General features: G+C 43.6%; 1 protein-coding gene across 2 annotated transcripts; it reads right to left on the bottom strand.

The window, feature by feature from the left end:
- Positions 1–43: 43 nt before the first annotated feature.
- Positions 44–22,980, bottom strand: DAPP1 (dual adaptor of phosphotyrosine and 3-phosphoinositides 1). 2 transcript variants are annotated; one of them, XM_038134693.1, is made up of 9 exons: positions 22,088–22,980; positions 13,483–13,605; positions 10,150–10,283; positions 7,309–7,439; positions 5,963–6,010; positions 5,661–5,723; positions 3,609–3,694; positions 3,018–3,105; positions 44–2,036 (listed from the first exon to the last, which is right to left on the bottom strand). In XM_038134693.1, exons 1-9 carry the CDS (start codon positions 22,219–22,221, stop codon positions 1,986–1,988), a joined length of 858 nt encoding a protein of 285 aa, XP_037990621.1. In that variant the 5' UTR covers positions 22,222–22,980; the 3' UTR covers positions 44–1,985. The 2 variants fall into 2 exon arrangements, with proteins under 2 accessions (XP_037990621.1, XP_037990622.1); XM_038134694.1 differs by lacking the exon at positions 22,088–22,980 and adding an exon at positions 13,751–22,064.
- Between the last annotated feature and the right edge of the window lie 257 nt (positions 22,981–23,237).

The following is a 23,237-nucleotide window of genomic DNA, read 5'->3' on the forward strand; positions in this document are numbered from 1 at the left end:
AAAACTAACCAGTGTGTCTCTCAGTTGGGCAGTAAGGATACTAAGTCCGAGGGCAGTGCAGAGATCCCATTGCTAGGGATCAAGCCTGTGCTCTTAGCCCCACCTCTTGTTCCCCCCCCGTCCCCTTATGACACCTGCCAAGCACTGCAGGTCTGGGGGACAGCTCTGGGCAGGTCTGTGCCCCGGGCTGGGAAGGGGGATGCCATGGCCCTGAGTTCACACCTTATCGACCTCTGGTGCATCAGGCAGGATGGGGGCAAACAGTGGTGCTGGAAATGACAACTGGGAGTTCTTGGCTCAAAAAGAGATAACAGCTTGTCAGTCAACCCTTTTCCATTTAAACTAAGCTGGAATGGGACTTTGGTTGCTGGTCATTACAGAAGCAGGTGGAAGGTGTGTGTATTTCTGGCAGAACGTGTTTGTGTTCCAGCAAAGGCCTCCCCTTGCTGTTTGTTTCTGCTCAACCCATCCATCTATGATGGCTTCCAAGGCCACCCAAGTGCCATTTCTTTCACTGGCTTCAGTTTGTGACACCATGTTCTGAACTTGCGTCCAGTGTTCTGTGAAGCAGCCTGTTGCTGTGAAAAAGGGAAGGCTATGTTTGTGGTTTCCCTACAAGCTCCATTTCCAAGCCATGTTCACAGGACAGTGAGGCTGTTGGAGAATATCATCTCTCTCTTCCCCTTATGCTGCCTCTCTCTCACACAAACTCAGCAAAGGTTTTTACCTAAATGGGAGATGCCAGTTTGTTAAAGCTTCATTAAGGGAAAAAGGAGGACAAAGCTTAGAAATACATGCAGGAATATAAAAGACCTGTGGTAGTTTTATAATGACATTTTATTCAGAAAACAGCCTGTATAAAAATATTTACCAATACTTTAAATTTCTAAGTTGAAATAAAATGCTATTTATATGTCCAAATCTAGATTTTCTTTCTTCTTCCAATGTGCTTTTGCCTTCCTCTTCTGCACTCTTCTCCCAGCAAAGGCAATTATCAAACACCTTCTGCACGATCAATACCAAACACAGACTGCAGTGTTGCATAGCAGGAGAGCTTTGCAGATGCTGTTTCAGCATAAATTGGATTGTTATGCAGGGAGAGAGGGTCCCCCCTCTTTGCCAGCCCTTCAGGAGGCACAGGATTGCTCAGGGGATCTTGCAGCTGGGTCAGTCTGGTCTTGAGCCTCTCCAGTGTGTCAAACTTTGCTTCCAAAATGTAACATCTGTTTAGAGTACAGCACCAACATCATAGGCTTCCACTTCTTGTCTCTCTAGTGAGCCACAACGCTGTTAAATGTGTGTCCTATGGTTTCTCAAATCCCTGGTTTGTACACAAGTGTGCTTACATGATGCTGCTCACCGTTACCTACAGATGCTGTTTGAAACAAGCATTCCCTTGTAGCCATCACTGTGGTATGAAGCTAAACCATATAAAAACTTGTTTGACATCTGTCACTTTGGCCTTGAAGGGCCTTGAAATACTACTTTCTGGATTGCAGTATAGATACTATTTACAAAATGTAATTCTGTCATTTTTCTTTTGGCCTAAAGCCTAAACAGGTAATAAAAAGATATTTAATGTTTCCAGGAAGGACCTGTTTTAAATAAAAGGTTCAGGATTACAGAATATGATACCAATGCTTAGTTGTGATGCAGCTTGTAATAAATTAACGAGTGCTCTGAATAACCCCAAAAGTTTTGGACAGTGACCACTTCTGTGCTTAGGTGGCAGGTGTTTGAATTAAGTGCATTACAGGCACACACCACACGTATCAAACCCACGCTCTGGTTCTGCAGCCGTCCCCACGCGTGACTCGGCAGCCCCGGCGCGCCCAGAGCCGCAGGATCCCGTGTGTGCAGAGCTGGGTGACCTCTGTGTGGGGGCACAGACCGCGCTGGAGACCTGAGGCTGGCCTCTGGTAAGCAATGCCTTCCCCCTGGAGAGAAGCAATTCCTGCCAGCGGAGCGGGAGCGCTGGCGCTCCGCTAGGAACTGAGGGCGGCGTTGCGCTCCTCCAGCTGCTTCCGTATCTGTGACTGGAACAGAAGGACAGTCCATTACTGCTTGTCTGCGTGCATGTGCGTGTGGGCGAGTACAACCCACCCAATTCCTGGTATTTTTTTAGGAAGTAGTGCTTTCAAGCCTTTACATGGTCTCCTCATTCCTGCCATCATGACTCAGGACATGTGGTCTGGGCTGATGATCCATATTGTTTACCAAGCACATATAATGACATCCTTAGAGATGGAAGTAGTTTTCTCTTACTAAGGAGTGTGTCTGTTAAAAGTACATCCCAAAAACGCTGAAGTGGGTTTGCAGGCAGATACATTATGCCCCTGTGCATGGCACTGATGAGGCCCCGCCTCGACTGCTGTGTCCAGTTTTGGGCCCCTCAGTTCAGGAAGGTGCCTCATTCCAGAAAAGGGCAGTGGAGAGGAAGGGGCTAGATCGTAAGTCCTATAAGGAGCAGCTGATGGAGCTGGGGGTGTTTAGCCTGGGGAAGAGGGGTTCTGGGGTGACCTTATCACTCCCTGAAAGGAGCGGGTAGCCAGCTGGGGGTTGGTCTTTTCTCCCAGGCAACCAGTGACAGGATGAGAGGATATAGCCTCAAGCTGTGCCAGGGGAGGTTCAGACTGGACATAAGGAGGAATTTCTTCACAGAAGGGGATCTTAGACATGAATGAGCTGCCCAGGACGGTGGTGGAGTCACCATCCCTGGAAGTGCTTAACAAAAGACAGGGTGTGGCTGTGCCACTCAGTGCCTCGGTCTGGTTGACAAGGTTGTGACTGATCAAAGGTGGGACTTCATGACCCCAGAGGTCCTCTCCAACCTAATTGATTCTATGATTATGTGAAAACTGCACACTCCAATCTAGCACGCCTGGCAGCCAGAACAAGTACTCCCTTGCTGGAGGTGCTGAGAGCTGTAGCACTTGGATGCCCCAGTCCTGGGGGATCATGCTGGCAGTAGCAGTGCTGCTGCCTGGGATGCCCTGTAGCAGCACTCATCACCTTACCAGTTTCCACCGCAGGATTTTAATCCACTCGTCAGCTTCTATCCCAGTTTTTGCACACAGGTAGTATGTCCTTAGTGGGAACACTAAACTGCAAGCAAACAAAGCTTTCTTAAGTTGCTAGAACAACTGGCAGTTCACCCCAAAACTGAGCCCAGCTGGCCTGTGCCAACAGTTGCTGAGACAAAGCAGGACAGGGAGGCTGTGCTCCCCTTCAGCCACCAGAAGGGAGGTTAACCAAGAATGGGTGACAGCAATTTACAGCCCAGGGCCCTTAAGAACAAGGACCTTTCTAAAGATAAAAGACCCACATTTGGGCACAGAAGAGGTTACCATGTGACCTGTATCAGTGTCTGACCCCAAGATCCACGAGTCTAGGTGACGCTTATAGAATTAGAAATGCCCACTACACAAGGGCCCATCTTTTGCCAGGAGTAATTTGGCAAAGCCATGCAGGACTGACAGAGACTGGCTGAGAGAAACAGACTTGTGAGTTAGAGGATGAGCAGGGTTACAACCACCAAGGGTTTACATTTCAAAATTCCCTTTCTATTTTGAACTTCCCAGCAATGTAGAGAAAATCCTGCAACCTACCAGAAACAATTGACTCTTTCCTGGGAATAGTCAAATTGCACAGCTGAGCATTCAGTTAAGTCAAGTGCTCGAATTGGTTCCGTAGCCTTGAAGAGAAAATGTTTTTAAAATGTGGACACGGGAAAACAGAAGATAAGGTTATCTCAGTTCATCTTCCGTGCATCTAGACATCTACAGGCACCTCCACAGGTTTTTCCAGGCATAGTTGCCATAGCTGTAACACTACAAGCACAAACTAGCAAGCATAACATCAGTGGTATGATACAAAGTGACCTTAATAGGAAAAATGCAGGACAATTCACATATTAATATGAAAAATGCAGGACAAGCAACAGAGGAGATCTCTACTGCAGGAATGTTAGAGCTACATGGAGGCTGCTGAGGGTTTGGCTGATGTCGTGTAACGTTACTGACACAGGAGCAAACCTAGTACCACTTTCGGCTAAGGTTTACAGAGACAAAAGCATGGGTATAGGTCCTGTCAGATTAGCCAGCTATTGGAGATTTAATTAATTCCTAAGCACCTCAAAAGGATAAAGCTGGGTGAGGAGAAATGTAGAAGTAAAGCCAAAGTAGTGCTCGCAGAGGGAGTGATAGGTTTGGCTGCCTGAGAAGCACGTGTGCACAAACACACACACACACATATATGTATGTGTATAGAAGTTTCTTTGGACAAGCTCAGGTGCAGGGACACAGATTGTGTATAACAGCAACCCATCTCCCGTAGGAGTTTCATTCTCCCTAGGTTTGAGAGCTCTTCCTCCATTTGTTTCAGCCTCACATTGTTAAGGCCTCAGAAGAGACAGCTTAATTGCTTTCTGCCCAAACACCCTTAGGTGTTTCCATGGTCCTTCATCAGGTGTATGGAGGTGTCTGCTCCTTTCTCATCTTCCCTTAATATTTTTGCTGACTCAGTGGCTGTTAGTAATACCCTACATTAGAAGAAAGCCCCTTGGGCTGTGGTGAGATACCAAATGCTATCCCAGGGTCAGCTGCAGGCTGCTCACATGTAGGTACCTGCAGCCCCACAGCAACAACAGGAGTGCCAGGAGACACTAGAGCTGCTGCCTGGAAGGAGGTCGTAGTCCTGACAAACACAGGAGTTTTTCTTGCCTGCTAAGTCACTAATGGAGTGCTACTCTTTGAAATGCTATCCTGCAAACTTAATTCAAGTCGTCTTGAACAGAAATGAAAACTGATGGAAAGCCCTGCAAAAACATAACTGTTTAGAAATGGTAACGTTTGGTGAGAGAAGGCTCTTGGCTCTGCTCTTGTGTAAAAATCTGCTAGAGGCTTGAAATAGGGCTTGGCAGAGGTGAACAGTTGGGCTGTGTTTATGAAAGAACCTCAAACAAAGGCATTGTAAGGGCAAAGAAGCTCCAGATGTGTTCTTATCTTTACTCAGATCAAGATAGAAATGGAGCAGCAGCTGTAAGGATGCTGCAGATTAATATTTATCAGAAGGAATTTTTAAATGAATGGTTTTCCACGTATCCTGTGAGACCACTTGAAACAAAAGGATGAAATCAAAAAATGCAAAGGCTACTACCAGTATTTTTAGAACTATTTTAGCAGCATATTCTCTGTCAGGTTGTGTCTAAGCTACAAATAAAGGTTGTGTTGTCCTGGTAGCTTAAAATCCATGTAACAAAGCAAAACAAAAATGTATTCCAGGCCAGGTTGGGCAGGGCTTGGAGCAGCCTGGTCTAGTGGAAGGTGTCCCTGCCTGTGGTGGAGGGCTTGGAAGAAGAAGATCTTTGAGATCCCTTCCAACTCAAACTATTCCATGATTCTGTGTAAAAAATCCCTGTAAACTACATCCAGTAACTTAAGACTGGCAGAGCACAGTAGAGGTTTTCCAGGTGTAAAACTTACTTTCTCTTCTTAAAGTCATCAGCAAAACTGACTTTACTTGACAGGTTTGACTCCTCTGACAGTTTGGGAAGCTTTAGCTTGGAAAGTTGTGATACAGATGTGAGAAGCCAGAGATACCAGGAGGCTGCAGCTGCCTGTGTAGATGTTTAAAGGGTGGAATTGGTGTTTGCTACTTACTGTCTGGTCTTTGAAGTACTTCAGTTCATTCCTATGCAGTGTAAACCACCTTGTTTTCCAGTTCTGAAAGATCAAGAATGAATGGTAACTGTCTTGGAAGAGTTTAGCCTAAAACTTCTTAGGAAAGAAAAACTTTCAAAGCTGCTGGCTTGCTCTGGTTTACAGTTGTGCTTTGTTGTTGCTCAAAACACAAATTGTTCCTCTCTGCAGGGAAATACAGGTGGAGCAATTTCAGCTCAAGGTTGTCTTTAGCTTCTGTGGGTGATCACAGAGTGGAAGCAACAAGTAAGAGTTTTCCTTACCTTGACTATTTTGCCTTGTTTTATCAAATATCCTTCTTTGGTACCAAGCTGTGAAGTAACAAAGGAAGGAATTGTGGTTAGAGGCTGAGCTCTGCTTCTATTTCCCACATCCCCCTCTTTGCTATATCAGGAAGATATAGCAATTCTTTGGGAAACTCTCCATAGCCTCCTGCCCTCACTTCCACGCTCCCCCTGGGCTGATCCAGCCACCTTAGGGTGAACATGGAGCAGTGCTGGCTTTGGAGGCAGCCCCCCCGGGCTGTTCCTCCCTCAGGAAGCTTCTGCCCTGCACCAGCTCAGCCAAAGACACCAAAATAGCTGCAGTCACACTTAATTTAGGAAGGCTGGATGGTTGCCCCTGTAGGTGTTGTGATCAGGAGCACATGGGATTTAACTGACAGTGGAATTATCCTGAGGAAAGGCTCCTCAAATGCAACCAGGGGCAAGTGCTGTTGTACTGAGCTGTTCTCTCCTCTCAACCAGGCCCACCCTTGACAGGAAAAACCTGTTATGTTCAATGTGCTTTTTGAAAAATTGGGGTTTGAACTGTTTGTCCGGCATCATGAGTGGCACTTAGCCCTTATGACTTCTTAGATACTGAAATTCTCTGTAGGGACCTGGCTGTGAGACCTCTGAAAATCAAAATCTTGACAAGTTACCACTTGTTCTTGAAAAAATATTACCTTCTTATTGGTGGTATGTGGAAGCCAAGCTTCTTTGGAGGTTAAAGTGTAACTTGATGATGAAGGGTTGGTTGTGAGACACATCAGAAGTGGTTCTTCTTGCAACTTCATTAACCCATATTACCATAACTCTTCCTCTTTCCCCCCAAAAATACAGTATATAATTAAAATACTTTCCTCTCTGTTCAGAGCAAACTGTTCTGGAGAAACCACCTGTCTCAGACGTGAGTTACAAGGGATTTAAAGACTCTAATTGCTGTTCAAGTGAGTCTCAAATGTCAGAATAGGTGGCCCAAAAGTATATGATGATTTTTTTGTGTGTGTCTGTATGCGTTTTTTTTAAATTCATGATAAGTTAAATAATGATAAATTATTCTAAAAGATAACAGGAGAATGAAAATCTTTCACATGGTCTTTGTTTGGATAGTCAGACTCACCCAGGTCAGCTGCAGACAATGTTTTTCCAGGGACAGCACTGAAGTGACAATTATAAAAGCCTTTATTTGCCATGGGCCTGTACTGAGCAAGCCTGTATTTGTTTTGCCTTGTTTGGCAGAGACTTCCTGGATTTACAAACCCATAGAGGGATTAATAACCAGTCTTACTCCATAGCTCAAATACAGTTCAGGCCAGAAGCACCCCTCCCACCAGAACACAACTTACTGAGGGAGCATTTGGGACAAGGTCACTTTCTGTCCTTCCTGTCTGCATTGCAGTGTGAACTCGGACTGACTCATAAATGGAAGGTTCCTCCACTTGCCGTGGGTAGGGATGCTTCAATACAATTAAAGTTCCTGGAGAGAAAAGAGCAGGAGTTAAGTCCTCTGCCAAGTCCAGCTTAGAAAATAACTTGTCAGTAGCTACATCTCCGGTTAATTTCATCTTTTCCCTAAAATTAAAAAGGCAGCTGTGAAAACTGTAAATAGATGGTACCTTTTTGAAACCTTTACCCTTGCAAATGCTTGCAAGAAAATCTCTTTACTTATTTAATTGCTTTCCTGCCCAAGAGGCTGGCTTGGAGGGTAGGCAGGATGCAAAACTAGACAGGAGCCATAAGAGTCATTGGTTTTGCCAACATGCCACCAGCTGGTGTTTAAATCACCTAATCTGTCCAAGCTTTGGCTACAGGCTTCCTAACAGCAAACCCACGTTACCATCGCCCTCAACTGTTTTTACCACAGCTCTTCCCAGTTTAACTTTTCATTATAGCCATTCTTCTTTTTCTCCAAGTAAGGTCATGTTTATTGCATGTTCCCTGAAAAAACCCTGCATTCTCAGTAGTGAATGTGTTGTACTTTTCAAAACAGCGAAGAACGTCCTTGAAATAGTAACTGCTCCACTGTCTAACTCCATTCTTTAAAAATAATGTCACAGCATACCAAATGCTGCTCCATCTGCATTTTATGCTGATATTGCAGCTCTTAAAGAGGAGGGATGCTACAACTGGTAGCAACTTGGACTTGAAACCTGCAGATGTATGAGTAATTTAAAAGTATTCTGTAATGGGAAGGGCTAAAAAGAGAAGTGGAAAATTTGTACTTGAAGTAACCAGCTGAAATCTGTTTGCAGGCACAGGGGGTGTATGCAAATGTGATCTATTCAACTTGCTGTAGGTGGAAAGTCAACATTGGTTTATTTCTATCTGGCTTTGCAGAAAAAAATATGCTTTACCATTTAAAATAAAATTGAGAACAGCTCCATCACCATTCCAGAGAAACTACTCCTGAGCTGTTGCACAGAATCAGAGTATCATAATCTGTACACCATGGATAAAAAGCTCCATTGCAGAAATGGAAGGACTAATATAACATTTTATACAGTGTTTGTTTTTTTAATAACTTCTCTGTGGATTTTTTTTTTTTGCCTCCACAAGAAAATTGTACAGAATAATCTGGTAATTATACACAAGATCTCGCAAAAGCTGCACTGTAGCAAGATTATTCTGCCACATCTGCATCTACTGATGCTTGGATTGGAGTTGACTCTGATGAGCCCCTACCTCATTTTTGACAAAACATGGTTATGACCCAGGAGAAATTTGACACCTGTATCTGAAGGAATATTGCCTGAGTTTAATTCTCTCTTCCCCTCTACTGTTTTCCATGGTACGGTAAGGTGGAAAGTTTCTTGATATGATATTCAATTTTTTTTTTTAATTTATTTTGCAGCACATCTGACTTAGAGGTTTCACAGAGCCAGTAGAATCTGATTAGGAAACCTTAAGGTGGCAACTGTTGATCTCATTCATAGAGATCAGATAAAACTAATGTCTTGCTTATTAGTGTCTGTAACACATGCAGTGAAGGAGTGAGGAATGGGGAAATACAAGTTTTATGTCATCTGAAATCTTTACAGGGCTAGGCCTGTGGGTGCATGCCTGATTTCCCAGGAAAAATAGCTCACTGGCACAGAGCATACATGTGGGAGCCATGTATTTGAAACACTCTTGAAAGCAATTTAAAAAGAGAGTGTTTTGAAAGATACAAGCGCCATATTGAATGTGCAACTGCATTTTTCTTGGGGGAAGAAATTGGCAAAGGAGCCCCTGAATTTAATGTTTGGGTTAGCAGAGCACTGGTGCAAAATTTAGTGTGTGAAAAGTCACAGTTATTGCATGTGCCAACTATCATTCAACTGGGCTCTTGCATCCATAATTAGTACTGCTCTGCATTATTTGCATACACTTGCCACAGAGGATATTGAAGTTTTTGGCATTAACTTGTACTGACATGCCTTCAACTCTTACACTTGAAGCTAAACATAAAACTGACATTGCCATGACAATATCCAGTTTGTTTCTCCAGGGATTCTAGCCCGATGGTGCTCAATTCACTTGTAGGAATCAAGTTTAATATTTTGACCCTTTAATTCAGAAAGCACATTGGTTGGTAGAGAAACTTGTGCTTTTCTCTCTCCTCTTGAAAGCAAGAAAAATCACTGCGATGGCAGATGGCATCAGCATGGTGATGGCATTGCAGGCAGAACAGGAGAGCTGGTTAAAAACACATTCCCTACAGGAAAGAGGAGCAGAACACTGTAGGCTCCTTCCTTGGACAAAGAATAGTGAGATGAAACCATTTCAAGTAGTTTTCCATTCATTCTTACTGGGGGATTTCAACTTCAAAGATGAATATTTATTTCCTCACTAACACTGTGCTTTGGTTTTGCTGGGTTTGAGAATGTTCTAATCCTCCCGGTATTTTGAAATCCTTCTTCCTCTGAGAAATTGAAAGGAGCTCTTAGCCCTGGTTAGAAAAAGCCCAATAAGCTTATGTGTGGTTTATCTTCAAAGAACTTGAAAGATTTTTTGAAGTGGAATTTATTTAGATACAAATACAAATGTGAATTTATGAACTTTAGCAGTTCGTAAATTCAGTTCTTCTTTAGCAGTTCTTCTACTTTAGCAGAAGATCTATTTGCTAGCACAACAGAAGCTCCTTTTAGTTAGATCTTTGTGAAGCATGGCTACAAATATGTACATGCACACAACGTGGCACTCCTTACCTGTTTCACTTCCAATTAAAGGCTGGTTTGCAAAATGCATGACCAGTTCCTTCAAGCTAGAAAATTCATTAAATCCAAACTTGAATGAAGTTCCTGTGTGCTCAACATGGAAGTGTTTCACAGAATCTTTTCCCCTAAAACAAAAGAGGAAAATTTGTCAAGACGTAAATGCCAAAGGCATTTTTTGCATGTACAATCCTTAAATAGCATATATCACTGCAGGGACCCAGATCACAGGCTGCCAATCACTGTCCTGGTAGTAATACTACTGCCATTACTCTCCCTCTCCAATACTCAACACATCTGAAAATCAGATTTTAATTCCTGACTTACATATATGAGATGATAAAAGCCTAGAAAGGCCAAGTTGGTTAATTTAACTCTTGCATCAACAAAAAGACTCCCAAATGAGATTTCAATCCTTCTGCCCAAATAGGACAAAATCCTTTCACTTTCTGGACTTCAGCCTTGAGGGTATACTCAGTATGTGCCTTGCTCTTCAAGTAGCATCGCAATTTCACTGGAAATGTCTTCTGTTTCCCTTTGAAAAAATGTCTCTGTTTTACACCCAAACAGGGGCTAAATAACCTAGTTTTAAACATCTAGGGCTTTAAAATGGGTTTGCTTTGTCTCTGTATTTGGATGATTGGTTCCACCAGGATGGGCACTGACAAACATGAACCAGGGTCCTTGTTCTGTAAGGGAAGTAATAGCTTTTGTTTATGAAACCTGATGGCATTTAGAGAAGTGTGCAAGGTCTCACTTCCTGGGTAGGCAATTATTTTGACTTCAAAAGACAATGAAGCACTTATTGCAAGTATTTCTCCAGTGAAAAAATTACTTTTGTTCATGTTACTAGCACCCAAAACAAACTGTCCGAGGAAAAACATACACAGCAAATATACTGGAAAAGTGGTGAAGAAAATGAATTATAGCATCCTTTCATTGTTTATTGCCACTTCCAAAGAAGACTATGGTTTCAAACTGGTATTTAAAGATTTATCTTTGAACAGTATTTATGATACTGTAGAAAACAGAAGAAGAAGACCTCTGTGGGCCTCCCACATGTTTTGTGCTACAGTCAGCTGGGGCACAAAAAGCCAAGTGCAAATGCTCAGCACCAGGGAAGAGCTGCTGTGACTCTGCTGCAGTTACAGGGGTTTCCATCTTTTTGTTTAATTTCTCAAGACAATGTTGCAATTGGAGCAAATTCTACTCTGCTTCCTACTTCCTTTTCAAACTGGCTAATGTAGCTGGGGGAGGGGGTTTCAGGCAATACGCGATCTCTCTTCCGTCAGCTGTCAATAAAAACCTCAAGGGATGGCTAAGCGTTCTTTCCTTGAAAAACCCCAAGCTATAATCATGACCAAAGTTCCTTGTGAGGCTGAGGCAGAAAATAAAGTAAAAGCTGCAGAAAATATTTCAGGACAGAAGGAAAATGACGGCTAGAATTGCTGAAGTTATCCTTTCTACAGAAATGTATCAGAATAAAATTGAATTACTTATTCTACAATTAAGTTTTTATATTCGTCAAAAAACTGAAAGAAAACATAACATTAACCAGCAGAAAAATTGTAAAATATTTTAAAATCAAAGTCAGTATGCAAAGGAGATTTACCACCAGAAACAACAGAAACTAACAGAACAGAATAAAAGATCAAATTTCAGACTGGGCTATTCAGTTCATATGGTAATGCAGTAAGTAATTCTCACTACATGAAAAGCTGAACAAGAGATTGGAATGGGCCTGAAATAGACTTTTGTAGGTCTTCTAAGGCTAGAATCTGTTCAAGTAGCAAATTTATTTTCACTAATTATATTTCACTTATTATTTTCTGCTTCCTATTAAAAAAACAATTTAAATTTTGTTTTATTACAATAAGTTGTTTCCTGGATGCCCTTTAAAACTACCTTCAAGATACATATATATATATATATTTTTTAATTGGCTGAGGTAGTTATCTCAAATAATGCTTAACAATTTAGAGTAAAAAAATATTAACCAGAAAAACAATGACTCACTTAAAATTACTGTTGTTTTTAAAGGAAAGCTATTGCTTATAAATGCCACTGTTCTTTTTGGCAACACTTGTGCTGAATTCAGTCATTGCTACTCTGAATCCTCATTTTGTAACATCACCTTCAGATCTGTTGGGCACCCTTTGTATCAATGGCTGCCTATAGTGGTAATAATTTCAACAGTGTGTGCATAGGCACACTTGCTCCTAGATCTTCTGTCAGAAATGGGAGAAACACCTCATTGTTGCCTTTCCTGGGGAACAGGGTATGTGCAGATCAGACTTTCCTCAGTTCCCAAGCAACTATTCTTCCACATTGTAACAGCTCCTGGTACTGAATATGCAGAAAGCCACAATCTCAAGGGCATATGCTGTGCTCCTGGCAGGGTGTAAATAACCAGCAGCATTACACAGATCAAAGTGACTTTAGAAAGTTACTGTGATTCAGCTGAGTTGGGGGTCACAAATTGTTCAGAGGCTCAGTGTGCAGCAGGAATGAGCTTGCATGCGCCAGTTTAAAATTTTGGTCTAGAGGCTGCTTTTATCACACAGTTGCCAAAGGTTACAAGTACTTTTAGGGCTGGTTACCTCCACCCAGCCAACGCGCAGGGACTACCTTGTGTGTCTAATGCATGTGTCCTTTGGTTTCCTCACTAAAATGTTGTGGCTTCTTTCCTTCTAGAAGATTCTTTAAATGTGATTCCGTAATGAAGTAACCAGGCCAGCCTTCCTCTGCTCTGTGGTTGTATCCTGAACAGTTGTGTCCTAAATTGCTGGAATTGACTTCAAGGCCCTGGCATTGATCACTCACAAGGTGCTATTCAATTTAGTCACGCAGACCTGGCTAAGACTGAACCTTAGCACAGAATGGAGGAGTAAAACCAGCCAAACACTGAATCATCCCTCAGAGGTGATGGTTCCTATACAGGGATTCAGAAACTAGTAAGATTAGCACCTGTTAAATCTTTGCTGCGGTCCTCATCATAAAACTTTTCCACTCCCACCAGCTGTCTGTTAAGCTCTTTTAACTGGCATGCAGATTTTTACCATGCAGACTGAAAATTTACAGTCATTCTATAGAATTATGTTTTCTGTCTAATTAATAAGATTAATTCATGATTTGGAAAACTTAGAGCAGTTATCAAATCTGATCCAATTTTTTTTCCTCTAGCAAAATGTCATTCCTATTACACCAACAGGAATAGATTTCAAAATAGTTTAAGCCCTAGGGAAAAAGAAAAACCTGTAATGCATGGGACATTCAAACATGGAAGGAAGTGCAGCCTTAGATTAGCTCACCCTGTCCACAGCCTACCTTACAGAGAGGGAGTACAAATCTTCCCTTTCATTACTCTTCCTCAAAAGATAGCTCCCGTCCTGCCCGTTGGAGAGCAGCAGCGCTTCTGCTGCGTGTCGGGTGAGATTGTCATGGTACCACCTGGGGAGACACAAGGGGTTAAAGCATCCTTCACTCTGCTCTTGACTGGCTCATGCTGCTGTTTGGAGCAGGGTTAGAAAAAGCAGTGTTAGTTGTAGTCCTTCCTCTGCAATTTTGAGTTACCACCGTCCTCACAGGCACTCACAGTTCCCACAGATCTGTGTCCCTTGCAGTGGCTGCCTTTTGACACGGTCAAAAAACCTGTTTTTCCTTATCACAAAGTTGTATACAAACAGCTGACTGTTTTGTTGGATCTAAAACCCCTGCAAATTCTGCCTGCATGAGCAACAAATTACCCAGGTCTGTGCTGATGAGGTGAAAGCAGTTTTGGGAGGTATAGAGAATCCTCTGTCTATTTTCAGAAGCTGTACTTCCTGACATATGTATGTTCTTTGGGTCACATCCTCTTCTGGGCAAACAGGCAGCTCTTAAACTCCTCATAAACTCTGTATTTCCCTCAATGAGTCTTCACTGCCAAGAACTGCAATTAAACGTGCTTGCCTAAGCTTAGAATTAAAGGGAACAAAATTAACTAACAAAATTTCAGTGAAAATTAAGGGATCTTGCCATTGTTGCCTCTTGGCCACCTGTGATCTGAGCAACAAAGGAAAACACCTAAACACTGTTTCAATCTATCTTCAGTGAAAATGAACTTCATTTTTATAGAAGAGGTTTTGTAAGGACTTAACATGAAAAAACCCTGCAAACAAGTCCAGGAAGTGTATGGGTTTGTTTCCATTCAGAATGTTCCACAATGAAAACCCCCAGTTTTTTACAAGAGACAAGGATCTCACTAGAAACGAGCCTGAGACTGAACACAAAAAGCTGGAGCTGTAAAAGGTTGGAGCTGAAATCCTGCAAGGCACGTGATAATAACCATAGTCATGCACACACACACATGAGGCTCTGGAGCAGAAGGACAGAAGGATACTGCACCTAAGGCTCTGCTGGGAGCAAGCTTTCCTTGTCTGTATGCGGAGTGGTGCCAGGTCACCTTTCCCTTCCTTTCAAACGCCTGTAGCATCGGGAGCAAAGCCTGTCACTGCTTCAGCCAAAGAAACACAGTTTCACTGAAAGCAGAAGTGCCATGGCAGCACTTTCCACAACTGGTATGGTGGCAGTCTTCGAAATGAAACCAGGTGTAATTGTATCCTCTTTCTCCTTAGCTGTTCCTCCCAAGTTTCCACCAAACTTGGCACCTCACACAAAGCTTTAACTCTGAATTTGGACGGCTGCCTATTTGAAAGGCCAGCTGGCTGATGAATTGCTTTATGAGAGACTGTTAACCCAGAGGAAGAGAAGATCCATGTGAAACTCAATACAGGCAGGGCATTACTGTTTTGGCTCTAGAATGTGGTCCATCTACACAGTAGAATAAAATAATGAATATTTAAAGAGTCAAAGTGTCATCCTCTGGAACACCTGTCAGCCAAAATCTGCTTTGGGATTAACTGCCCAAGTAAGTAACAGGCAAAGGTCAGGTCATTCCTGATGTGGGGAGGATGGTACCAGCATGGCCAGACCTGCAGCTGGGAATGCAGCACTGTGTTTTGGGTGGGATTTCATAGTGCTATTTGGCTCACTTCTGGGCAAAAGAAGCAGCTGTTGAAAAAATCTGTGAGTGGCCATTGTCACGAAGGAGGCAGATTTAGTTTGAGGTTGCTCATAACTGCATTGTTACCTTGTTTCCAAAAAAGCCTCTTTTACTAAACTTTTGAAAGAGAAGTCACTAAAGTTTAGAAAATGTTGTGTTTAAATCCACACTCTCTTTACACATAAAAGACCGGTGACTGATGAAATGTTACTACTATGCAAAAAAAAAAAACAAACCAAACAAAACAAAACCATAAACCAACCAGAAACCAAAAACAAACCCCTTAACTGGGAAAATTATGTTGTTTGAAAGCACACTTTTAAAACTTTGCTGACAAGGCTGTACCAGTTTCTTGCCTAAATATGCTGTCTCAGACAAAAATCCCTCAAATGTTACTATGTTCCTCTTGTTCAGCTCAAAAAATAGAAGTGGATGGAAGACAGTAATGCAGATCTTGGTGTCAAAGGGACTGTTACACGTAGTTTTGGGGGTTTTCTCTTCCTGACTGTGACAGATGGTTTGGTCAGGTTACTTTGATATTCCACTGTGAAAATGGTCATACAAACTTTGTTCCAATTGCATAAACACAGGTAAAATATTAAAATGCTGCAGAAAATTTAGAATTTGCATCACAGACCACCAGGAAGGTAAACAAATGCAGCCTGCTCTCACAATCAAGCCTGAGCTGACAGTACAAGTAGAAATCACCAGGACTAAAAATAAACCCAAACAGTCTGTGATTAGACACTACTAGGTATACTTCAGGTAAATTTAAGTTTTTTTCACTGGGAGAATACTTCTATTTTCCTGTCTCAGAAAAAAAACTTCTAAGCAGTTCTTTGAAATTAGCAAGCAAATCAAGATGGGATTTATGGCTCATTTGGCAAAACTGTAAAAGACAGTCCACCTTCAGCTGAAGTTTTGGTTGTCTTCTGAGTTACACCTGGGGCAGGAAACTGTTGATACAAAACACAATACTGTATCTACCTTCACGCTGTCTTAAAATAAGACATTAAGGAAATTAAAATTTAGAAACACCCATCTCATTGAAGCTCCTAGAAAGTCCTTCATAAAGCTGAATTGTCTTTAATCTTTGGTTTTGAACATGCTGGATAATCAGGATGTTTCTGAAGGTCCCTCCAAAAGTCATCTTTATAGAGTCTTGTATTCACTACAAAACAAGTCCAGAAATCTGCTCTGTTCTTTGACACCATTCAGACTGACAACCATCAGTAGTGTAAAAATCGCCTGAGGTTCTTGATTGAGATTTCTCTGAGAAACCCAAGAAGAAAGATACATGAAATTCCTTCCTTGCTTCAAACCCACATCTTCTGGCTGCCCTTGGCCTTGTACACCCTCTTGATATGTATACATACTTCTGGGAGGTTTCTCTTTTCTAATTATTTAATTTCTTCAATAAAAAAAACCAAACCAACAAACTGTGGTCAACATTTTGGGGTTCTCTTTCTACAATTTGACTAGCAGTCTCGGGTTCAGAGTTTATAGCTGCTGTCATTTATCCATTCTTGTTACTTTAACTTCATCCTAAATGACATTAAATCTCTTTATCCCATCCATGTAAGCATGCTTGTGTTGTCACTGTGTGTGGTTGAATGACCATGCCATCCTTCCTGCTCTTTGGAATGGCCAGTGAAGGGTAGGCAAGGATGGGCAAGCACAGCCAGTGAGATCACTTTTGCTACTCTTTGAAAAAGAAAGCCTTTTCAGACATCAGCCTATTGTTTATGTCACACTGCATTGGTGATGGCCTAGAGGAAGGACTTCACTGATGGCTTTTACAGGAAGGAGAAGGAAATTAGACACCCAGTGCCCCCGAATGCCCAAACTCATCAGAGCACACAGCCTTGCCCTGAAGATCTGTCCCTCCAGCCACCCATGGGGTTTCCCATGGAATAAGCTGGTGGCTGCTGCAGTACAAGCCGTGAGTGTGCCTCTGCAGCTGTGCTGATCATCACAACTCCAGAACAGGATGCACTCACGTTAAAATCTCTTCTTAGGAAGATCTCTCTGTAGTTAATGCAGCAACTAGAGCTACCTACACCATGGTGAAGATCAGGAATATGTTACAGCACAGTCTGGGGTGGGAAACTCCTCGCTCAGGTTAGAACATAGGCCTCAGAATGTTCATTCATTTTAACAATCCAAGCTGTTCTAATGAAAAATGTTAATGAAACTTCATTTCTGTGTGCCCTGCAGACGGGTGCCCTTAGGTATGGCATCTGTCATTTCTGATAATACTGTTTTCAAAGAAATCACGTGGATATTTTGCAAAAAAATTCTGCCTGTGTTAATAGGGGCTGCTGAATAAACTCGTAGCTGGCATCAGGCGGATAAACTTTTTAGCAATAACAGAACACACAAGGAACACAAACACTCATCCATGAAAGGGTGAATGCGGAGTGACTTGCATAATTCTCTTCTGAGCCATTTTTTGTGCAAACTGTGTAACATCCAGTAGAAACACTTGCTTTTCTTCCTCACAAAAATGAAAGATAGTAGCACCAGAAGAAAGCACAGCTGGGTGTTCTGGTTGCTATTTGGTGTGTCTGGAGTGATAACTCTGCAGTATGCCCAGCTACCAGATAAATGCAGTAGGCAGAGGTCACACCTGTTTTTTGTGTCTTTTTCAGATGTTCTCAGACGGGGGTAGCCTGGATAGAATTAGTAACCGTGTGCGTGTTTGGCTTGCCTTTGTGGAAAAGTCAGGCAATTCAAAGTTCCTTCTGTGAAGCAAGAAGGAGATTCTTGGTGTTCAGCTGGGTGAGCTGTGCTCTCTTCCCAGAAGCTCCCTCCCCTGCTGCAGCAGGGGCAATAGTGCTGGTGCCACGTGGTGGGTGGAAAGCACTTTGGCTTTCTGAGCTGCAGGAGCCAAGCAGAAGCACAGCAAGTCTAATTTATCTCTCGTCCACCTCTGAAAGGTAACAATGACCCAGGGCACTGGGAAGATGAGCCACATGTGCTCCCAGTAGGACTTCACTCCCATAGTGCTCACAGCAGTTATTTACCTTCAGTTGGTTGACTGGATTTTTTGTCATTTGTTTGTGGGCGATTTTTTGTGGTGGTAGATGTTGGGAAGTTTTGTGTTTTGTTGTTGTTTTTTTTTTAATTAACTATATCTTCTACCACGAGGAGTTGAATTTGCTCACACTTTAAAACTATATTCCAGCCTCAAAGATGTATCCCCTCTCTTAGGTTAAAGCAGTAGTCCCCAGTACTACTCGATGGAGTGCATGGGAAAGCACTGACTTATCTCCTCTGGCTGGATGCAATGCCCTTCACACGCCTGTGCTCCAGAAATTACTGTAAAACTGACTCACTAGTTCTCTATTTTTGGCACTCTGCATTTCAGCAACTTCCAGCTTTTATCTGTCAAGTTTAGTAGTTTGGGATTTTTTTTTTTTTCCCTAATATCACACCCTAGAAGCATTGCCCATCATCTGAAAACTCCAGAAGAGTTCTCTGTACCTCACATCACTAAAAGTGAAGTTTTGGCCATGTTTTTAATGGTGCACGAGTTGGCAGAGCTCCAGAGAATCTCCAAAAGGGCAGAAATGCTAAGGCAGAAGTTACAGAGGTCAGGCAACCAAATTGGTGTTTATTAGACATCCTTTCAATGTGTTACACTGGAATTCACTAAGCTGTGTAAAGTACTTTACTTTGCTGGAATACAAGGAGGCCATTATATGGGGGGAAATAATTTTAAAATAGAAATAAGAGGAAATAACATCATTGTATCCAGTCTTAAGGTTTGTCTTCTAACTGTAGACTTTCACTAGTTCATCTTCTGCTTTTCACTTCCATTTTCTCTCCCCCTTCTTTCAACTGCCTTCATTCTGATTTTCACCCATTATTTGGCCCACTTTCTAGTCACTTTAATTTTTATCTTCCTTAAATTAGAAAATAGAGATGAAAAAATTCTTATGACCATTTACCCTGTTCCAGTCTAACATGTTCCTCCGTTCCACAATGTTATTATCACCTGATCTAAGCCTGTGGCATAATTTCTCTTCTGTTGCTAAAACTAAGTATGAAATGTACTGTCCAGCCTTACAGACATCATCTGTCATGGTATTGTCAGACCTGAAAAGGCATAAAAGCTCTGCTGCAAAGGGTGACAAAGAAAGTTTGGACTGTAGAAGGAAAAAAGGCTACAAAAATTTGTTTCCTCTTGCCCTGTGCCTTTCACTTTTGATAAACAAAGTGTCACGCAGGCTATGCTGTACTGGGATGCAAACTGTGCTACCAGAGCCGCCGGTAGCTACCGGGATGACGGGATACTCCACATTCTCCCCTCTTGCGCAAATAACTGCACAGCGGGATTCCCCGGCCTCGCAGTACGTGCTCAGCCACAGGAGTTCCACGCTGCGCTTTTCTGGCTGTGCTTCAGCTCTAACAGCAACAAAGGCAACTGGAGAATGGACTGACTCCAGCAATAACCAAAGAGGCCTTCAGAGAAGAATCTCATTGTCAGTTTCCTTTTCCTTTTAAGCCAAGGTGCTTATGTCTCATTTGGCAAACTTCAGTGCTTCCTTTGAAACATTTTGGTAGATTTAGGGACAAAGCTAATGGGTGAGACAACAAGTTTTTAATAATGTGTTCTGCTTTTGATCTTCCTTTTCACTGAGCATTATACACCTATGTACACATCAATACAACAAAGCTGACTGTAATCTGAATTTTCCCTACACTGCTGACAAGTTTCCATTCTGTTGAGCAGCTAGCCTGGTAAACTACGAGCAAATCCTGGTACTCGGCCTTTTCTCTTAAGAGTAAAGTCCTTCCCATTTCACACTTCTTTAAACCTTATCCAACTTCTTTGATTTTTGTACCAGAAAGCAGAAGCTTTAAAATAAACAGCTTCAAATTTCCCCCGAAAGGTACGTGAATATTGAAGCTGCTTCTCATTTGAATGACCATTGTCTCTGATGGACACACACTCCTCACCAGAACTGGGTCTCAGCTCTGCTGGATACTTGATCAGCTGTCAGGGGAACCCTGCACTCTGTGAGAATAGGGGACTAAGTTTAGGATGGAAAACCCTTGTGATGACTGAAAATTTCATTGTATGGTCTGGAGAGTGATACACCTACTTGTCACAGCTGAAAAAGTATTTACATTAAGAGATCTTTCAGATTATGCTACAAGAATGTATGCTGCATGGGGGCTTCTTTTGCATCTTTAGGCAAAAAAAAGAAGAGAATAAAAGTGGCTTTAGTACTAGGTGAAAACAAAGGGCCTTGTTTAATAATTTGAAGGGATTCTTTACTAGGCATTGCTTATTCAACTTTAATGGATTTAACACACTTCCCTGAAGGAGATGCTGAGTATTCTGTGGAAGGGTGAAAAGTTTAGATTTTCCATTGAAGTGGAAGTAAAATAAAGAAGGTACAGCTTTAAAAATGCATATTTGTAGCCCTCTAATTTGTACTCTTTCCTTCTTATGGTACATTAAGTCCACATTAAGTACCACATCAAGCTCTATTTCTACAAGACTATGTATGAGGATGAGCTCCTTGCTGTTTATAGGCACATGTTTCTGGCATGTATTAACTCAGACCACATTGTGGAAATCAGTGAAAGTCTGGTAATTGGGAATCATGCTTCCCACAACAGCTGAAACTAATTTTTCTTTCCTTCTTCCCTGTAGACTCTGTTTTAGGATGAGTGTAATCTACAGATGTAAAGAAAAGCGTATAAAATGGCTACTCTGGGTACCACTGCAAAGTGACTTTACTGAATTTCGTACCTGTTAGGTGCTTCAGTTACCAGGCATTGCATTAAAAGGTTCTTTTAAATTTGGGAAAGTAGCACCAGTGTGGAGATAAAATTTCCAAGCTACTTTGTTGCACTCTGATTTGTTCACTAAGTGAATGAATCGCAAAAATAAGCAATGAATTGGCCTGAATCCGCAAGCACTCAGGAAGCAAAACACCTGTACTTTCTTCATCAGTTCTTTTTTGAATGCAGAGCTGACACCCGAGCCTTTTTGCTTTGTCAGAATGATCACTGGCCTTTCTTCTGCTTTGCCTCCCCTTTGCATTGCTGCCACTGATCCCACCCTGCCTGTGCCCAGCCGTGCTGCTCCTCCTGCCCGTGTTTCTCCATGCCCACAGCACTGCTGCCGGTGACAAAGTGACCCACGCCTTCCTCCTGTAAAAACCAAAACTAACTGGCAGAAAAAATGGGCGAGTCACATAAGACCGGGAACAAGGTCTGTTGCAATTTTCAGCCTTCCTTTTTGCTCCTGGGCTTTTGCTTTTCGGTGAGGATGATGTCTTCTTCGCAGCGGCTGTGAATTGTCCGCTGCTCTCCCTCCTGATGCTCCAGGCACCTTTGGGAATCCTGCTGCTTCCCGGGGCCCAGCAAGGACAGCAGCTCTCCAGACTAGAGCCCAGGCCAAGCTGCAAGGAGGCAGCTGAAGGGATGGCACGGGGAGGGCAGGGATCTGAGGACAGGTGTGGGTTTGGTGCTCCCTGGAAACGCGGGGAAGCGGCACGGCACACCCCGGGCTCTATCCGATGGCGATGGCTTCAAGGCCACAGAGGTTCTCCGAGGGAAGGGGCACCCCTGCCACCAGCCCCCACTACATTCGAACCGTGTGCCCGCGCTCTCGGTTGTCTAACTATTCTTTATTTCTGCCGCTCCCCTGTGCCAGCCTCTCCCCCCCAGCACGGGCAACCAGGCGCTGGGCTTCTCCGAGGGCGCGCAGCACCGGAGCGCTTCGGCGGCCTCGCTCAGACAGAGCCGGCGTCACCTCCATCCCTCACTTCACCACCGGCACCCAAGAGCCGGACCCAGCAGCTCCCACCCCGCCAGCCCGCCGGGTGTCCCGGCACGCCCAGGGCTGTCACCGAGGGCGCCGCTTACCCGAGCGCCATCAGCTCCCGCTCCAGCGGCGCGGCGGGACGCGGCTCCCGGCGCTGGGCCATGCTGCCGCGGCTGCTCCGCCGCCTCCGCGGGGCTGAGGAAGTGCGGCCGGCACCTCCCCGGGCGCGGCCCATCCCATCCCATCCCCTCCCGGCCCGGCCCTCGCCGCCCCGGCCCGACCGTGAGACCCCTGCCCTTGGCAGCAGCAGCCAGAGCCCCCGGCTCCCAGCGGTGCCCGGTGTCGCTCCCACACTGCTGACACCTTGGTTTATCGCCACAATAATTAATGCCTCCCGTTGCTTTAAGCTGGCCCTCCCAGGGGTTCGTATTCCAAAGCGTTTCGTTGTCCGCTGGTTTTTCTCCTGCGATCAATCGGTGAATGCCCCCCCGCCTCTTCTGTGTCCGCCGAAGCACTCAGCGAGGAAATCTCTGGAGGTGAAATTTGTGGATAATTCTGTAAGTGCCGGGCGTTCAGTTCTGTCTCCAGCCAGCCCGCAGAGCCCAGGGGGCTGTGCCTTGCCCCTCCGATCGCAGCTCTCCCTGGCCCTGCCGCTGGATTGCCAGGGAAGGGGGACGCTGCTTGCCCAGGGTCTGCCTCGCCACGGCCCCGGCGCCCGGACCCGCTGGTTTCAGTGGCGATCCTCCGTGCAGGCTTTGAAGGGGTCACGCTGTCTTTCTGAAACAGGAATAGGAACATTAAACTGCTAGAAATGTACTGCTTCATTCCCTCTTTGGAAGTAACAAGAGGACTGAGCTTTGTGGATGAGAAATTTCTGAGCATTATCTGGTGTCTGTTCTTTCTAATGCTTAAACAATCTCCTGCAATACTAGAGGTTATCCTTTCCAGTCATACTGAAGTTTCCACCAGGTATTCAGGACTAAAAATCGCCTGTTTCCAGAAAAACTGGTATTTAGAGAGGATGGAACAGCTACCAATTTTCCCACAAGCAGTCATATGAACTGCATGTTCAGTGTGGAGCTAAGAGTCATTTGGAACAGGATTTCTTAGCCTGCAGATCCTGCTGGTCTTGGGGAATCAGTTTTGAAAGAGCTTTTCTAGCCTCCCAAAGGGGAAAATCTTCAGAGAGGTTCCATGTGTCAGATCAGACTGTCCTTTGTTTGAGTTTCTAATTGTGGCTGCAAGGTGCTC

This window comes from Motacilla alba, chromosome 4 (genome assembly GCF_015832195.1).
Source record: "Motacilla alba alba isolate MOTALB_02 chromosome 4, Motacilla_alba_V1.0_pri, whole genome shotgun sequence".
Classification (NCBI taxonomy): domain Eukaryota; kingdom Metazoa; phylum Chordata; class Aves; order Passeriformes; family Motacillidae; genus Motacilla; species Motacilla alba.